This window comes from Sebastes umbrosus, chromosome 12 (assembly GCF_015220745.1).
Source record: "Sebastes umbrosus isolate fSebUmb1 chromosome 12, fSebUmb1.pri, whole genome shotgun sequence".
NCBI classification, from domain to species: domain Eukaryota; kingdom Metazoa; phylum Chordata; class Actinopteri; order Perciformes; family Sebastidae; genus Sebastes; species Sebastes umbrosus.
In genome coordinates, this window is record NC_051280.1 from 11,034,170 (window position 1) to 11,052,772 (window position 18,603).

Consider the following 18,603-nt stretch of genomic DNA (forward strand, 5'->3'; position numbering starts at 1 on the left):
ATAAAACAGATGTTGATAAACTGCATAATAAGCAGTTGAAAAAAGATTTTAAAAAAACGCAATATATCTAATCGCAATACTCAACATATTCCAAATTTCAAAAATTGCCATAAGATCGTATCGCGACTAAAGTATCGTGATAGTACAGTATCATGGGGCCTCTGGTGATTTCTACCCCTAGTAGTCACTCACAAGTTACTATTTCACTGATTTTAACTTTTAACTGACGACTTGAAAATGATTTTGGCTCAGCCAAAACTTACCTGAACTTCACTATTTTGATGTCTGATGGTTTCCTCCTTATCCCTGATCTCTTGCTCCAGAGTGAATTTCTCTCTGCAGGTGAACAACAACAGGAAATTAAGTAACAAATGGTGTTATTATTACTTCTTAACAAAGCCTCTGCTGGCGAAACATAGAGACAATATGTAGGCTTGAAGCACTAAAAGAAATCAGAATATTTAGTACATCAGTGTAGGCATGACCTAATAATTTGAAATATTGTCAAGTACGCCAGGTCTTAAAATTGTGTTATATTTACTCCAATTTAAACTTTCAAAGAATGTAAGATAACCATGTTAAGGTATTAGCATGACAACTGCAATAATGTGGTTATATATAAATGATTTGAGTCCACATGTTAATGACTGTAAAATACGCTCCGACTGGTCCAAAGCAAGGCTCCATGGTGAAACTGCTTTCTTCGCTAAGTCTCTCTTGGAATAAAAACAATCTAACAAGATATACAAAATATATCTAAGAGTTTAAAAGAGCTTTGAAACTGAACATCACTTCAATACAGCCTACCCTCCTTTTTCTCAGAGGAAGAGAAACAAAGCGGTCCTCCTGCTACTCAGGGACTCACCTCTGCAGCTGAGCTATTTCCTGGCTGAGGTCATCCAGCTCTTTGATGCCTGTCAGCTCGGCCGACCCCGTGGAGCTGGCGCTGTCCTGAGGCGAGAGACGGAGACGGACGAGTGAGAGAGAGGAGGGAAGGGTAAGGAAGTATGATGGATGAAGTGAGGGTGGCAGGAGGTGAGAACGAAGACGACAAGTGTGACAACGACGAGTAAGACAAAGAAAATGAACGCGAAAAAGAGGGGACAAGAGGGAGAAATAGGGAAAGGGGACAAAAAAGGGGGAGAAAGACAGCAGAGGGGACATGAATGGTGCACGGGGGGGAGAGGAGCTCCCTGCCGATACGTCTAACAAAACAAAAGACACAGGAAGGAAATACAAACATCTCGCACAGCTAGGGAGGCGGCAGGAGTTCCAGACAATACATGCACGAGGAGAAATGCACACAGACTAGAGAATACATAACAGTACGGCGAAATCTGACTTATATATCAGTGTTCAACATATCAAGCCTTTGACAATGTCCCAGAATCCTCTCATTTTACGAGCACTCAAAGCATTGGTCAGACATATGCTACACTTAAAGCTTCAACCTTCTTTTAAAGTTCAACGTCAAAAAGGGAACTGTGTAATTGTGTAATAATCTGTGTAAAAGAGCTATTTGTTTGTAATGATAGTACTTGTGTAAGAGTTACAAAAGGGTATGTATTTGTACTGTATTTCTTTGAATGCTTTTAATTGATTTCACTCCATTAACGCAAATCCATTTTAACGCCACTAATTTCTTTAACGCATTAACACAACTTGCGGTTTTTAGGTTTGTTTAGGTTAGTTTTAAAGCTATAGTAAAGATACTGGCATCAAATGAAACTAGAAAAAACCTAAGACATCCATTGGTACCAACCATGTCATACTAGCTTGTCGCAAAGGAGGCTAAATAACGCTCCAAAGTTGCGCTATATTTTGAAGAGGAACAATTGGCATGGTCATTTTCAAAGGGGTCCCTTGACCTCTGACCTCAAGATATGTGAAAGAAAATGGGTTCTATGGGTACCCATGAGTCTCCCCTTTACAGACATGCCCACTTTATGATAATCACATGCAGTTTGGGGCAAGTCATAGTCAAGTCAGCACACTGACACACTGACAGCTGTTGTTGCCTGTTGGGCTGCAGTTTGCCATGTTATGATTTGAGCATATTTTGTATGCTAAATGCAGTACCTGTGAGATTGTCTGAACAATATTTGTAATTTTTGTCGTTTTGTGTTGGTAATTGATTTTTTGAACAGATAAAAAATGGGAGATTAATTTGTAATTAATCGCGAGATTAACTATGGACAATCATGTCATTAAATATTTTAATCGATTGACAGCCCTATGCAGCCCTTTGACTTAAAAATGATGTTTCTTTAAAGATAAAATGCCTCCTCAATAGTTGTTTGACCAAAGCATAACATCACCTCCAATGTAAGGTCCGTGCGACTAGCGGTACAAAAATTTACTCGTAAACTCAAACTAAGATAGACTTTTAATTTATTCTACTTTACTGTCAGACAGACGTTATCAACTTAAAGTAAATAGATTGTATTTAGGATCAAATATACCCTTGCCTAGTCTAGAAAACGGTAGACATGTTCATTTGATGGTAAAGCGTTGTAGCTATATTTATACATACAAAACATATATTTATTATTTTTTACCCCTATCAGCAGCTATAACCCCAAAATGTATTATATCTTCAACTGTGTAATACTGACTCAACAGTACAATAATTCAGCTGTGCAATAATCTGGTTTACTCTGGCATTAACACTGCATTTATTTATACAGTACACTTAAACTAACATTCGTATTTATTTATACTAATCTTGCATTTTTACACAATTATAGACAGATCCTTTTTTTCCGCATTATTATTTGCACTATTGTTATGCACATTTCTTATTTATATTTTCTCTATGTTTACATTTCTATTCAAGATTGGGAGCAAAACTGTATTTCCCTCCAGGGATAAATACAGTACTTCTGATTCTGATATTAATTTATTTCCTTGCTGCAGAGAGGGAAGTTCATCCTGAAGTGGCCGCTGTATTTATACCCTCCACCTTAAAGAATTGTGCTTCATTGAGCTGTGAGTGTGACTAAAAAATGGAGTTCACTCCATCATGGAGTGGGAGAGCGTAGGGGCCGGACTGGAATTGGGCCGGAGATTATGACAGAACAAAAGCGCCACCTTGTGACACAAAGCTCAACTACTTACTCTGCGCACACTAGCTAGTGCAGCAAGTTCAGGTCTCCCAGCTGACATAAGCCCCTCATAGCTCTGTTAGACAGGAAAGAAGAGAGCTCAGAAAAGCAAAAGCATCAAACATACAAGTTTTGCAAAGCAAGGCTGAAAAGCCAGAAAGTAGAACTCAGCATTTAAAATGAATATAGTAGGTACAGATGCAAGAGAAAATGGCTTTGGAAGATAGGCAAAAAATTCAATAAAAAGGGCAATAGAAAGATGAAGCAGTGGTTGCGGTGGGCTAATGTCAGCACTCACAGGGACCGCCGCTGAAGCTGCAGTCCTCTCTGATGGGGGAATCATGTCTGGGGTTAGAGTGGAGGGAGGGTCTAAGCCTTTGGTGATCTTCTGCTGGATCAGGTGCAAGGCCAGAGAGAACTGCTCCCGGGACAGCTTGCCCGTCTGTTTAGTATCAGCGAGTCCCCTGCGGAGAGGAGGAGAGACTTCACTCAAAACACAAGATACTGTATTCTTCCTGAGAAATAATACCCAGCGTCCACTGACAAAAATGTCCTCTGAAATGTCACCCTTTTTCTAATGGACAGTTTCCACTGCCTTGGTATAGAACACTTCAATATTTTTCCCTTCTTATGTTGCACCATAAACTGTCGGTGGACGTAGTCACCGTGACGGCACCCATTTGGTTTGTGGACTGACGTTTTGAAGCCTCGAGTTTGGCATTTTTGCCGTCGCCATCTTGGTATTTTTGCAACCAGAAGTGACATGAAAGGGTGGAGCTAAGTACAACTGAGCGCTGAATAAGACATTTTTAGGCGATCAAAATGTTACAATTAACTTTCATGAACTGAAAACACACTGTGAAAGGGTTAAAGTTGTAAGACAAAAACACGGACAACTCCCAGACTGGACATCGCCGTGGTAGCGACCTGTCAATCACAAGCTGCTTCAAATGGCCTATTTGACACTAAATGGGACCATAATTTACTAAATGAACATCATGCTGTATTGAAGAAGACTTGAAACTAGCGATTGAGACCATAAACTCATGTTTACAATGTTTATACTGAGATGAGAAATAGGCTTATTTTCTCATAGACTTCTATACAATCAGACTTCTCTTGGCTTCACTGTTTTAAACTGTCCACTAGATGGAGCTATAGAGTTAAACCTGGTGAGACTAGCTATGCATCGGTGTGAATGATTTAATGTGTTGTGAAAGTAATGAGGAAAAGTTGTGCAAATAAATATGATCTAAAGTGAGCTGTCGTCTCACCATATCTGTGCCAGCATAGTCTGGGAGAGACTGGACTGCATGAAGATCTCTATGACCTCAGTTCCATTCACAAGGCCGTCGTTGTCGCCGTCAGTTTTCTTGAAGATCTCATCGTATCGCTCCCGGTCAGCCAACGGTACCACCCAGTTCACCGCTGGCTGGAATGAACAAAAGACGAGATTTATGTGATTTTAGATGAATGAGACAACATCTGCTAAAACCTCAGAAGCAATAGGTTGTTTGTGTTTTAATAACAGGTGGTATTTATGTATTAAGTAAAAATGAACTGTACTGTAAGTCTTGCCAAACATAGCTAAGAGTCTTGATGACAATTTACTGGTTTCTTTATCAACTGTTAACCACAAAGAGCATCATGATTTGTCACTGACTTATCACACATATTCAGATAAAAGGTGAACAAATTCATGTAAAATCTAAGTTTAAATTCAAGCTGCTGTAACTAAATGAGCAAGTGATACACATGTTCACAGTGCATATAGAAATCTGGTATGAACACTGACTTTTTGCTTTGGGTATATAAAATATATATCTGAGGAAATGGCAATCAAACTGACGAGGAGAAAAAAGAACAGGAATGACAAGTGGCATAACAGGAAAAAAAAAAAAGAGGTCATCACAACAAGTTTCATGACAGCCACGTCACATGATCACAGTACAAGTGCGGACAGAGACTTGCTACTCTTCCCATTCAAGGAAACCTGTTTCTCAAAATGTCACGGGTGAAAAATCCCTGCAGCTATAACAAGGTAGAGAGGAACACACTGGCCTGGGCACAATGTTCAAAACAATGTGGCAAAACAAGTCCACCCATTCCCATTAGCAACGGAATGGTTTTCAGGCTCTGTGCTCTCTTGTGAGCAAAGAAAACTAATGATTTTTCCAAGAGGATTGAATATTGTTTTTGTGTTTTTAACCTCATACTACTTGAAAATAACCAGTCACATACCCACATTCATATAATGACATCCTAATACATCCCAAGATTACCCTGGCCTTGGCTACATGACACGGCACAATAGATGAAGCATGCAACTAATAGAGTGAGGCAGCTGTGTGAATCCTACGAGTCTGGTTTCCTTTATGAGGGAGGAAACAAACAGCTAGTAAAAAGAAGTGACAACTTTTTTACTAGAGTGAGGTATTTTTTTTTTTTTAAATGGAGAAAGTAGGGCTGGGCGCTAACTCAATATTAACGTTTTTCAAATGTCAGTGGAATTATATGTGAAAATATGATCATGTCATAATTTCACAAAATTCTGTTGTGTAAATTACTTGTTCAGAGCAAATTGTAATTAAAAGCTGATAAATGTTTTTTTTTTTATTTTACATGAATGAACAGTTTGATGTAAAAGAAAAGTAGATCCTAGTTATTATGCAGTATATCGTTGCACTAAACATTAATGTGATAATTTTTATGTGGGATTTTTCATACAGTTTCTATATTGGGATGTATAACAATTAGGGCTGTCAAAGTTAACAAGATAATAACACATTAACACCACTAATTTCTTTAACGCAATAATGCAATCGATATTCAGGATGTTGTAGCGAGTGAAAATACTGGCATCATATGAAACTACAAAACCTAAGAAATCCATTGGTACCAACCATGTCATACTAGCTTGTTGCAAAGGAGGCTAAATAACGCTCCAAACTTGCAATCAATTTTGGCGAGAAAAAACTGGCATGGCCATTTTCAAAGGGGTCCCTTGACCACTGACCTCAAGATATGTGAATGAAAATGGGTTCTATGGGTACCCACGAGTCTCCCCTTTACAGACATGCCCACTTTATGATAATCACATCCTTTTGGGACAAGTCATAGTCAAGTCAGCACACTGACACACTGTTGCCTGTTGGGCTTGAGTTGCTATGTTATGATTTGAGCAGATTTGTTTATGCTAAATGCAGTACCTGTGAGGGTTTCTGGACAATATTTGTCATTGTTTTGTGTTGTTAATTGATTTCCAATATGGTTCAATAATATATAATAAATATAAACATACATTTGCATAAAGCAAGCATATTTGCCCATTCCCATGTTAATAAGAGTATTAAATAATCTCCCTTTAAGGTACATTTTGAACAGATAAAGAATGTGCAATTAAAATGCGATTAATCATGATTAAATATTTTAATTGACTGACAGCCCAAATGGCAATATTGAAAATGTGTTCCTGATCATTTTCTGATATTCATTTTAACCATATCGCCCAGCCCTTGGAAAGAGCACTTCATCCCCCACTTCAAGGTCACTACGCCGACATCAACAATACAAGAGAGAAGCCAAGTGGGGCGACATACCGGTGAGCTGGATTTAAAGGAGTGTTTTGGAGAGAGGTTGACAGTATTAGTGCTGAAGGGAGCAGCGCTGGCCAGAGGAGGAGTGCTTCGCAGGGACTCTTTGAGAGCAGCCGGGCTAGCCATAAGCCCGGAAAGAGCAGGCAGCACGGCCACAGCACCTGGCAGCGCGCCGGCAGCCTTCTTCCTTTTAGAAGGGGGGATGAGGGAGGTTGGTAAAGTAGTCGGGACAGGCTCCTTCTCCATGGCACGATACACAAGATGCAAGGCCTAGAAAATGGAAAATCAGATAATTTATTAATATCTAAAAAACAAATTCTTTTGATTAAAAAAATTAAGTATTAGCTTCCCAGAACTACTCTGGAGTGACAGTAAAACTTTAACAAAAGGCATCAGCTCACCACTGTGAATTCATCTTTGTCCAAGTGTCCATCGTTGTCCACATCACTTAGATCCCAAATCTACAGACACATTATGTAAATGCCAGAATAAACAAGCTTTAGCTGCTTTGAATCGTTAACATTGCAATGTCAGGGAAGACTGCAATGGCATCACTCCAACATGTAATATATCACCTTTCCTAATGCATCCAGAGGTAGCTTGGAGTTTATCAAAACTGGCCTGACTTTATCACCGGAGAGGAGACCGTTTACAGGGCACAGACTCTCAAAAATGCTCTCAAACTTCCCTTTTTCATCAGGCTGGGAAAGAAAAGAAACTCAATTTTAGGTGACGGGCTTGATTTTCTCAGGAATGTTCTTGACAAATGGTATCAACTCACCCTAATCGCCCACTGAGAGTCAGGTCCCGTCGGTGCAACACTTAATAAGGGGCTGCTTGTGTCTCTCTGTAAAAAAATTAAGTGAGAATAAGATACTAACAAGCAGACAAAGCAGGCAAACAGTAACATATATAAATACAGTTAGGGATTCTATTTCCTTTACATTATCACTTTTCTGAGATATTCAATGTCCATTAATTTCTCATATGTGCAACAGAAGTAGCTTGTCTCTGCCCAGTGTGTTCCCTACCACATCATTGGATGTTGCAATTGTCAGGAGAGTCATTTAATCACTTACAAATTTGGGTGCAGCTAAGTTTTGGTTGAGGTTATTAAGGCTGATGTCATTTCCACCCTGTGCTGAGGCCACAAGTCTCACAGCAATGAAGAAACCCTACGAAAGAGGAAGAAAGCGAGTCAAATCCGGTGTTTTACGCTCTCATCAGCATCCCCACTCACCGCGAGTTTATAGAGAAATTCAGTGTTACCTGTCTATCCAAATAGCCTTTTCTTTCTGAATCTGCCAGATCCCAAATCTAAAAAAAAAATGATGAGAAAAAAACAGTTTAGATGCTATTGATCAAATATATTAGTGTGTTTTTTTATGTGTACATGTAGGCTGAGTTTGTGACCCACCTTCCCCAGTGTACTGTCTGACAGCCCTGACTTCTTAAGGAACTGAGCTGCATCTCCAGCTGATATTTTGCCTGTGTTTCTTGGATCCAGCTACAAAAAGAAACAATAACAAAAGTGGATACAGCAGACATACCTGTATTATCAATTGATTTTTTTTATATGAATGATGATATTCAGCTGAATGAAAACTAGAAGAGCTGGAGTGGAAATCACAGCAGACACTTACCTGTCTGTAATAGCTATCATAGGCTGGGTTTCCACTTGATAACTGGAGAAGCAGACAGAAGTGAAATATAACAGCAGCTAAGTTACAAATGAGAGTGTGAGAAAGCTAAACAGCAGCTGTAACGTTGGCAGGCTAAAGCTACATCATTGGTAAGTAGATCAACACAGATTTGCTAACGTTAGCTAACTAACTAAAGGTTTGTTTTGGTTTAGTTGTTGCTACTAGTTAGTCTTTTATTTCTATCAGTACCGTCCTCGACGATAACGTTACTACTTTTCCTGCAATAGTAACTTATTAAAGGTTACTCTTAAAACGTATCCTCACTTCACCTAGCTAACGTTAACCAGGGTGACTTAGTTGACAACGACAGGTTGCTAATGCGGCGCCGCCGGCTCGCATTCACCACAGCTCATACAGTAGAGATGTGGTCAGACCCTTCAGCGACTGTCACTGTCACTCGGTGATGATCGATAAAGACATTTGAGACTTTTCTGGAGCTATTGAGAGTTGTTACCTGGCTGAGAGTCATGAGCGCCGCCATATTTCCTGGTGTCGCGGGAGTGCGCAAACGCCCCTTAACCGAGCGGGCTCGAGCGGCGGCAGGTCGGAGGGGGCCTACTTCCGGTGGGTGTACCTATTTCCGGTGGGTGTACCTATTTCCGGTTGGTGTACCTGGTTGGTTTGTTGTTATTGTTGAAGCTTAATTGCTTCAAATGGATCCGGATGCTGTTACCGGATGCTTTCGAATTCAAAGTTTAGAAGATTAATGAACTATAATTTTCACTTATTTCACTTGTACAGCTCAGAGGGTAGGTTGGTTATCCACCAATCGGAAGGTTGGTGGTTTGATCCCCCGCTGCTCCGGGTCACATGTTGATGTGTCCCTGAGCAAGACACTTAACCCCAAATTGCTCCCGAAGGCATAGCTATTGGTGTGTGAATGAGTATTTAGATTAGATCCTGATGGGCAAAGTTGGCACCGTAGAAGCCTCTGCCACCAATGGGTGAAAATTGACATATAAATGCAAGTCCATTTATTTATGAGTCCAAACCCAGCAGCAGCTCTGTGTTGTTATCTGAGCCCGAGTGAAGGAGATAAAGTGAACTGGACAGATCCAGTTCACTTTATCTCCTTCACTCGGGCTGTTGTGTTCAGTCATCACTCTCACAGCTTGTACTCGTGTCAGTGTTTTCATCATTTTCATAATGTACTGAAATGTGATTTGATATTTAGAGTTTTGAGTTTCAGTTTGAGGGTTAAACTATCTTGGTTAATGCATGTGTGTTTTTTTCTGGTATTATTTTCCATCTTAATGTTTTTTAATATGTTTTTATAGTAATTTTCATGTGAATCACTCATTTAATGTCTTGGCTATTTTTTTTAAGTTGATCAAAAAAGTTGCATTCAGTATGCCATTAAATGTACCATAATAATATTGAAAATAAATGTAGCATTTATGAATTGATACAATGTGAAATAAATTGATATTTCTGTTTTAATTTGCTTTTTATTCATTTACCTTTGTATTAATTCCCCTATCTATCTACTCTTCTATTTAATCTCCTCTTTTATTCATTTGTTTTATTAATTTTTATTAACTTTTAAATGTATTTATTAAGAAATGTAAAAAGAAATGTGTAAAGAAATGTATAAAGAAAAAAAAGACAGAAATAAATAGGGGGAAAATCTTGCATACAAAATTAAATAAATAAATACAATTTAATAATTAATAAATACATTTAAAAAATAAATGCAATTTGCATTTGCAAATTTAAAAGTTAATAAAAATTAATAAATTGGGAAATTGAATAGAAGAGTAGATAGATAGGGGAATTAACACAAAGATAAATAAATAAAGAAGCTAATTAAAACAGAAATATCAATTTATTTCACATTTGATCAACCTGGCCATGAACTGAGAACTCTCTGTAATAATCCTGCTGACAGACAGGCGCAATGTAAATGATCACACTGTATAAAGTTGGTGTTTGTGTGGAACAGCTCCTACAAAAGCACAGACAATCAATTAACCCTTAATTAGATCCCGATGTGTCCGAAGATTTAGATGATGAATGAAGGAACCCGTAAAATGACGCGCTGTGCATCAAAAAAAAGACTGTAGGCTACATGCAGCAAAGATTCCTCCTGCTGCTGATGATGGCTACAGGTATTTACTAAAAAACTTTACCCATGCTGTTAACAGTTGTTAGTAACTGTATTGGTGAGAAGAATCACACAGAAGTCCAATAATTGATATCATCCTTTACTGTAAATGATCTCTCTCCCTCACTCAGCGGTGACGTGACCCGATGAGGCTGTATCAGAGCTGCAGGCCTCAATTTCTCATTCGCACGTGGACTTCACACGAGTTGATGCAAAACTTTGCCTGCTGACAGCTGAACTCACTGATAACTGATCGACTGGAAAACTTCTGTTGGAAAACGATTTGTTGTCCAACAAATCGAGGTACTGTTTTTCCCTATGGACAAAAAAGGTGATTGTTGTTACTGTACTGTTACTGAGTGTTCTGTCCGTCTTGTGGTCCGTCATCCATCTGACCTGGTCGGGAATAACCATTTCTTCTCTGTCGTGAAGGAGCCGCTGAACGTCAACCGAAACACAAAGCCAGCAGCATCACACAGCCAGCAGCACAGCAGTCCACTCAGCACACTGAACCACCTTCAACACCACACTTTCTACACTTCACTGCTTTCATGTTGAATTCAGTTAAATAAAAAAAAATTAAAATACTCTGACATGTAAAATGATCATGTGTTATGTCACCTTAGATAGCAGGTCAAAAGTAGATGTCACATAGAAGTGGCGTACATCATCTGAAAGCTGGGAACCTGAAGATTTTTTTTAGTCATTTGTGTCAAGTTGTCATAAATCATAAATTAAAAAATTATTAATTAATTAATTAAATACATTTTGAAAGTGTATAAGGGTTTAGAACATTATGATATACGTTTGTGATGGTCATCCCCATGCTCTATTATGTATCATAAATTATAAGCAGCAAGTTTGGGGTTGATACCGTTTGTTACACAGATTTGGTGCTATATTTAACAATTTTTTACCACTGGAGAATTGATAAAAATGATCAATGATCCCTCCAAAACACCACGTTAAGACGCAAAGACCTTGAGAAACACCATAGAAAAAAACATGATGTGATTTGGTTTCAAAAACGTTTGACATTTGGAGATTTCTGCAAGAATTGCATTTTTCGGCAATTGGATGGCGAGCACTTCTGTTCTGGAAACTGCTCAGAAACCCCCTTATTGTTAATCTAGCTAGGAAAGTCATCCATCCTCTTAATGCCCTACAGTAGGTCTCTCTAGGTCTCTAGTTTGTGGTTGTAAAGTTTCATGAGGCTGTGATTATACTAGAGGTCACCACAGGTCATTTTATACAGTGAGGTCAGATTTAAAAAAATGGTCTCACTACATTGAAATGGCTACTATGGGGACTGACATCATCACACATTAATACAATTGGGCTCATTGGATCCACAAGAGTCTCAGCTTTACAGTGATACACAATATATGCAATTCCAAGACTGTTTAGGGACCCCAGTATGCAAAAATATTTAAATACACCATTTTAAAATAGGCGAAAATAACACATTTGTACTGCATGCAAAAAACTCGATGTGATGATCATAAAGTGGGCATGTCTGTAAAGGAAAGACTAGTGGGTACCCATAGAACCCATTTTCATTCACATATCTTGAGGTCAGGGGTCAAGGGACCCCTCTGAAAAACGCCATGCCAGTTTTTCCTCGCCGAAATGTAGCGCAGGTTTAGAGCATTATTTCCCAACATGCTAACATGACATGGTTGGATTCCTTAGGTTTTAATTTCATATAATAGCAGTACCGTCACTCTAGCTCGAAAACTGAGCCTGCTACAGCCTCTGAAAAAAGTAGTCAGCCGAGGGCGCCCTCAGACGGATATTGCTGTTTGTTGCGTGTAGAGGGGTGTGTGTGCAGTAGTGCGGCAGCAGCACTTTCCCGGCAACTGACATGGGGAAGGACATGTCAGCCTGCTGCGCCGCAAAGCTTAGAATATTTCTCACTGAAGCCTTGAAGCCCCAAAAAATGGTATTCAGGACAGCCCTATAAATTATCTTAAGAAACAGCAAGGTTTGATTACCCATTGGGCAAAAGCAGGCAACTGCCCAGGGCCCCCTTCAGGGGCCCCAAAGGGAATCCAGTCGGTTCACTGTATGCAGTAGCTAATATTGCAATTTAGTGTAGGAATGTGCACCCCTATATCATAAACTGCATTTTTACCAAATCCTAGGGCCCTGCCTTGTCGAGAGTTCATGTGTCAAAATCTAATTGTAATATTTTTTATTTTTCTTGATGTTTTGCTTATACAGTTCATATTCCTTAATAAAGTTGTGCTTAATCAAATTACTACAAACAAACTGAAGTGGTAAACCCTGAGTTGGATAGTATTCCAGCAGCAGGAGTACTGGTTGGTTTCTGTGGCTCTGGGCAAAATATAATGAAGAGAATGTTGGTGTAAAGTCAGATAATTATAATAATTTTAACTACATAATTCCAAAATGTGCATATGCAGTACAAAACATGACCAGCCAATAAGGTTATAATCTTTTAATAAAAACTTTGGTATCAATAACATTCTGTCCAATAAAAATAAGGTGTGTGACCCTTAGTGATGTCATGAGTCACACCAGGGGCTCACCATCTGTTTCTCCAGACTTTTGGGATATAATGCAGGTTCCATCACATTACCATGAAGACATTCATGCCATTTCAATGTAGAAAAACTATTTCATTGTGCACTTAGATGAAGATTAAATCATGTCTAAAAACTTCATTCAATTGACTGTGTGGAAAATAAAATAAAAAGTCAGTGCTACAGAAAACCAAAATAAGTTCCATTACAATCTTGATTTATCTGTATTTTGTGTGTTTTTTTTTGGTTGTTGTTTGCAGTAAGTCTTATGCATTACATGTTCAGTTATGTGCATCTTTTGTTTCACCAGGTTGCAAGAGGAAATTAAGTTAAAATCTGAATGGCAATGTGTCATTTCAGAGCTTCTGGTTAACTGTGCAACCTGTGCAAGGGAATCTGCAAATAACGTAGATGTATAGATCCAAGAAAGTCAAGAAAACAGTAGGTGTCAGTGCCTCCTTATTCTCTGTTACAAAATGAGGAATGGACTTTGTCGGTGGAAAACCTTAGAATCACTCAAGCATTTCAGGGGCAACAGGGTAATATCATGACCAAAATTAAAGAAAAACTAAGTCCATTAACATCCACTTGACCCCTTCACCATTTTTGCACCCCAAATTAGATTGCGTCCGAATCTCAGGGAAAGGATGCACAGCAGCCACAATACCCCTGGGAAATACAAAACAGAGTTTCTAAAGGAGGGACAGAAGAAATCTCTGGCCACACCTCCTCAAAGCTCATCTTTATCTTGAAGATTTGCTTCCTCTTCATCTCTTTCTGAAGAGGCCTTCTCTCCATCGTCCGTTGTTTCTTCCTCATCCTCCATGTCTTCATCATCATCTTCACCGTCACCGTCATCATCGACTTCGGTGTCTTGTTCTTTGGTCTTCGCCTCCTCTTCCTTTCGGTTCAGGTCATCTTGCTCCTGTTTCATTTTCCTCTCTGGCTCCTGTGGGGAAAGTTTAGATAATCACAAACTGTCAACTCATCTGTTCAGTATCTCACGTGTGGCTTCATGTGTTGCACAAATGACAAAGAAAAAAAAAATACCAGCACCAGCATACCTTTGTCACACCCCATGTCTCCATTGTAATGTCTTCCGCTTCCTTCACATCGTCGCCGATCAGGAAGTTGTCAAAGATGGTACCAGATTTCACCTGCGATAAACAAATGTTACACTGTAGTTTCAGCATCACTACGGCAATAACATCACTATTCAAAATAGGGATGTTCATAATTAACCGTTAACCGAGATTAAGCATTTTAACCAATTAACGCTATCTGTTAAAGCGGTTAAAATAAATATTTATAATTAATTAAAAAGCTGAACAGCTCGTCACTTTAAGGAGAAAAGCTAGTCCACCTTAACAGCCAACCTTAAGAGGCATAGCCGGAGTTGCAGGATACAGGAAGTTGGCTCCGGTGTCTTGCTCGCTTGAGCGGAGCGGAGGAGCAGTAGTTTCGTAGCATTTATTCAGCGACAAATAAACTGTACACACACTGCTACACCTACATTCACAGATATAACGCCACCAACAACCTCACACTCACCGCCAACACGGACACTCATTAAAGTTACGCCGCGCTGACAGACTGTATGTGTGTGGCGGTGAGCAAGAAGCCTCCGGCAATGCTAGGGCTGCTAACGTAGCACAAATACACACATTGTTTACTGAGCAATCACTATCGTTAATCCGGGCAGACAGTGTCGTTACGCCGGGGAGACACACAGCTCACATCCTGCTAAACTAAACTAAATGTGCAGTGGAGATTTTTACTAAGAAAGTTGCTGCATGTTCGCGACACTACACACAGCAGCGTGGCTGCTAAGTTAACGCTCCCGGACGGGTGGACTGAGGACTCAGTTGTCTGTTGTACTCATACACTGCAGCTGGCGCGAGGCACAAATCTTGTCGGTTAACGGTTAATAATTGGTTAACGAGGGTCGGTTATCGGTTAAGAACATTTTTCAAAATGAGCATCCCAAATTCAAAAGATGATCTCCTCTCTCTCACCTGCCAAAGATCAAGGCCTAAAACAGCAATTTTGTCAAACTTGTAGATGTTTGAATCAGCACTGTATTCAGGATTGTCGATCTCAGGATGCACCCATGTTCCTTTGTAGTTGGGGTTTTCAATCTGTTTGGGTTTCCATTCTCCCTGCAATACAGAAAATATTTATCAGGCTTTAGCAGAGTAAATATATCAACCATTTCTCAGGCAGAGGAGATAAAAAAAGTGTAAGTTTTGGCCATGACTATCCAACTTTAGCCTACCTTGTACTCTGGGTTAGGGATCATGGGTGGCTCCCACTCTCCATCCATATCCACCTCCCAGTCTTCAGGCTTTTTAGCGTCAGGGTCTGGAATGTTTTCAGCTTTGTCCCAGTCCTAAAGAAGAACAAACAAAGTTGAACTAACAGATTAGAGAATGTAAATTTAAAGCGCAGGACTGCTGTGAAAATCTGGGAGAGAAATAAATGAAAAAAACAACAACACTCATTTCCCATGGACCAACACTTACCTTAGTAACAGCACTCTCAGTCAATGCAAAGCAAAACAAAAGGTCAATTTTATTACTTAATTGTAATCACCTCGGGCTTGGTGTCAGCATCATCATCAATCTTGGCACGATCATCCCAGTCCTCTGGCTTCTTGGCATCGGGGTCCTTAATTGTCTTAGGAGGCAGGAAGTCCCAGTCTTCCTCCAGACTGCCAGATTCTACCTTCTCGTTATCGATCTTCACCTCATAGGTCTGATCAGGATTCAGGATCAGCGTGTACATGTGGGTCAGCTCATCATCCTAGAAAAAAACAGAAGTGTTTGAATTAAGTCACTGGTGCAGAGGCAGTGCATGTTTGCATATTGTAAAATAAACTATATATTTTTCTCTAAATTCAAAATTACCTTGCACTTAATCTCTTTCTTGATGAGGTGATTCTTGCCCTTGTAATTGAAGATGACGTGGACTTTCTTGGTGCTGTAGCCACAGATATCAGGGCCTGGGTGAAACAAATTTAATGACTAGATGTTCCAAATCCTGTTACTGTAACCATTCAATTACCATGAACATCATCACTTACCAAACATGATGTAGTATGAGGAGTCTCCATGCATTGCAGTCTGATCCAAATCAGTGGGGAAGACCTTCACATAGCCACCACCACAGTCGATCTTCTGCTCATGCTTAACTGTAAACTGAACGACCAAAGGCTTGCCCTCGTTGCTGAAAGGCTCAAAGCGGGCAGAGGTGGCATAGAAACGAGCATCCTGGCTTGTTTGCAGACCTGAAAAAGAATGATTTTTTTTTTAGCAAACACAACACAAGACAAGACACAAAATAGGTTTTCTTTGTGCGAAGTGTGGGAACTGGACTATACAAAATAGAGACTCCAAGAGCATTAAACATAGACTGGATATAAGAGTGGTTTGCAGTAGAGTAGAGTTGTTCACGAGCCGAGCTGAGAAGGTGGAAATGGGTTTTTTGGATTACGTCAGTAAATATTCAGTATATACACTAGGAGCACATTTTAATGACAGGTGCTGTGGTATCTTTTTTAGCCATAATGAACATAGCATGATCAACACGAATGAAATATATGATATTTCTAATTAAAAGGACGTGTTTCAGAATAAGTGGATTAAAGCACAAAATGTTTACCTTTGTCTTTCTCAGCATCTCCATAGAAGCTGCCAGCTGTTAGTTTCCACTCTCCGTAGTCAGACTTGTGTTTGGAGTTCACCCAGCGACTTCTCCATTCATCTGAACAGGAAACAAAAACACAATAAGTTTGCTGAGTTTTATGATTGATAGATTGATAGTAACTTAAATGATCCCGGGGGAAATTCAAGTTTCCAGCATCACAGATCCATAGTGCAAAACATGTTAGTAAAAAGGCAGTAAAAAAGTTGTTAGTGCAAAGTGCAAAGTACAAAAAAAAATGTACCAGATATAAAAATACAATGAGATGAAGAAAAGTGTTAAAACTGAATATAGTGCAGGGTAACAGCTGTGATACAGGGCTATTAAAAAAACTGATTATAGTGCAGAAGAGACTGTTAAAAATGAATATTGTGCAGGGTAACTCCAGTAGCTCAGTCTATGAAAGTGCACCTCTTTCAAAATACTACTACTTCCCGAAAATCACATTACCCAACAGTCAGTTCATTGGCGTTACTCTTTAAAACTGACAAACTGGCAAAAACACATCTTATACTGCAACTTAGGCCACAGTTAGCAACTTATAGGTGTCAGTAGTGATACGTTTGCTTGCTTTGGGGCCTTGCTGAAGTTAGCCAACCCAGTTAAAGTTAGGACACTGAGAGGAGACCTATTTCATACTGAAATACCGACTGAAGAAACTAGTGAAGACAACAAGCTTTCAAGAGAAACTCACGATGATAATTGCGACACAAACTGACGGCTAACAGTCGAGCTAACATGCAGTGATGCACAGCTAGTTAGTGTTATTGCATTTTCTTTGCCAAAACTTACCACCGTCCAGAAACTCCTCCCGAAAGTAAACCTTCGCATGAACGCAGCACACTGCTAATATCACCGCTACTACACCCAGGACTTGCATTTTCCCCATCTCTCTGCTTCACTTTCTGCTGCTGCTGCTGACTACGTCCTCGCTGAGTATATTGAATAGCTGGTGGAGGAGGAAGAGAAGAGAGTATTTTAGAGTCGCTACAGCGAACAGATGTATGCCTGTGATTGGACAACAAGACGGTGTGTCTGGACCAATCACAGGAGACCACGAAACATATGTCCTCCCTAGTGCCTGATCCAGGACCAGTGCTTCTTCTAATCATCATATCAACAGTCCTGTAGAGGGGGCCAAATATCACATGTAGGAAATAAAAATTACAATCAACTTCCCTCTCTCCGGGAAGGAAACTATAAATAAATATCAGAATCAGAAATACTGTATTGATCCCCCTGGAGGGGAAATTGAGTTACATTTTGCTCCCAAACTAGAATAGATATACCAGGGGTCAGCAACCTGTGGCTCCGGAGCCTCATGTGGCTCTTTAGCTCCTCTCCAGTGGCTCCATGTGGGTTTATAAACATGGAAATGAATAACTGTTTTTTTGTTTACATTTTCATTTTTATTTATCATTGTTGTAGGTCTATGGTACGACGGAGTATTAGGGCCACATTGAGAGAAAAAAATAAATCTGAGATTCAGAGAATAAAGTCATAATATTACGAGAATAAAGTCATAGGTTTACGAGATTTGTTTTTTAGTATTACGAGAATAAAGTCATAATATATATGTATATATATATAATCATAAAGTAGGAATTTTGCGTGTTATTTTCTTTTTTCTCGTAAAGTTATGACTTTATTCTCAATGTAAAAAAAAATTTCTGGTAAAGTTATGACTTTATTCTCGTAATATTACGACTTTTTTTCTCGTAAAGTTATGACTTTATTCTCATATTAAAATTTTTTCTCGTAAAGTTATGACTATTCTCATATTACTTTTTTATTGTAAAGTTATGACTTTATTATCATATTACATTTTTTTTCTCGTAAAGTTGTGAC

At 39.3% G+C, this 18,603-nt stretch overlaps 2 protein-coding genes and 1 long non-coding RNA gene across 8 annotated transcripts in view; 1 reads left to right on the plus strand and 2 right to left on the minus strand.

Annotated features, from left to right (window-relative positions):
* The window catches only part of LOC119499160 (epidermal growth factor receptor substrate 15-like 1), a 21,634-nt gene extending 12,662 nt beyond the window's left edge, over positions 1 to 8,972 (minus strand). For 4 of the 6 annotated variants that reach the window (XM_037788409.1, XM_037788408.1, XM_037788406.1 and 1 more), the window contains exons 1-14: positions 8,858 to 8,972; positions 8,344 to 8,385; positions 8,118 to 8,207; positions 7,970 to 8,017; positions 7,780 to 7,875; positions 7,482 to 7,547; positions 7,276 to 7,401; positions 7,102 to 7,161; positions 6,704 to 6,970; positions 4,379 to 4,536; positions 3,403 to 3,568; positions 3,118 to 3,180; positions 866 to 951; positions 264 to 336 (exon numbers count right to left, since the gene is read on the minus strand). In XM_037788409.1, coding sequence (XP_037644337.1) covers positions 264 to 336; positions 866 to 951; positions 3,118 to 3,180; positions 3,403 to 3,568; positions 4,379 to 4,536; positions 6,704 to 6,970; positions 7,102 to 7,161; positions 7,276 to 7,401; positions 7,482 to 7,547; positions 7,780 to 7,875; positions 7,970 to 8,017; positions 8,118 to 8,207; positions 8,344 to 8,385; positions 8,858 to 8,884 — 1,368 coding nt within the window. In that variant the 5' untranslated portion in view covers positions 8,885 to 8,972. The remainder of the gene's footprint in view (positions 1 to 263; positions 337 to 865; positions 952 to 3,117; positions 3,181 to 3,402; positions 3,569 to 4,378; positions 4,537 to 6,703; positions 6,971 to 7,101; positions 7,162 to 7,275; positions 7,402 to 7,481; positions 7,548 to 7,779; positions 7,876 to 7,969; positions 8,018 to 8,117; positions 8,208 to 8,343; positions 8,386 to 8,857) is intronic. The other 2 variants (XM_037788411.1, XM_037788407.1) reach the window with 1 other exon arrangement.
* Positions 1 to 13,199, plus strand: part of LOC119499164 — an 18,335-nt gene extending 5,136 nt beyond the window's left edge. The window contains exon 2 of the long non-coding RNA XR_005209325.1: positions 12,055 to 13,199. This is a non-coding gene — a long non-coding RNA (uncharacterized LOC119499164). The remainder of the gene's footprint in view (positions 1 to 12,054) is intronic.
* Positions 12,954 to 17,742, minus strand: LOC119499162 (calreticulin-like). Its single transcript, XM_037788412.1, has 9 exons — positions 17,548 to 17,742; positions 16,714 to 16,815; positions 16,136 to 16,339; positions 15,960 to 16,054; positions 15,646 to 15,855; positions 15,329 to 15,442; positions 15,069 to 15,212; positions 14,118 to 14,210; positions 12,954 to 14,002 (listed from the first exon to the last, which is right to left on the minus strand). The coding sequence occupies exons 1-9, from the start codon at positions 17,642 to 17,644 to the stop codon at positions 13,784 to 13,786; spliced, it is 1,278 nt and encodes a 425-aa protein (XP_037644340.1). The 5' UTR covers positions 17,645 to 17,742; the 3' UTR covers positions 12,954 to 13,783.
* Between the last annotated feature and the right edge of the window lie 861 nt (positions 17,743 to 18,603).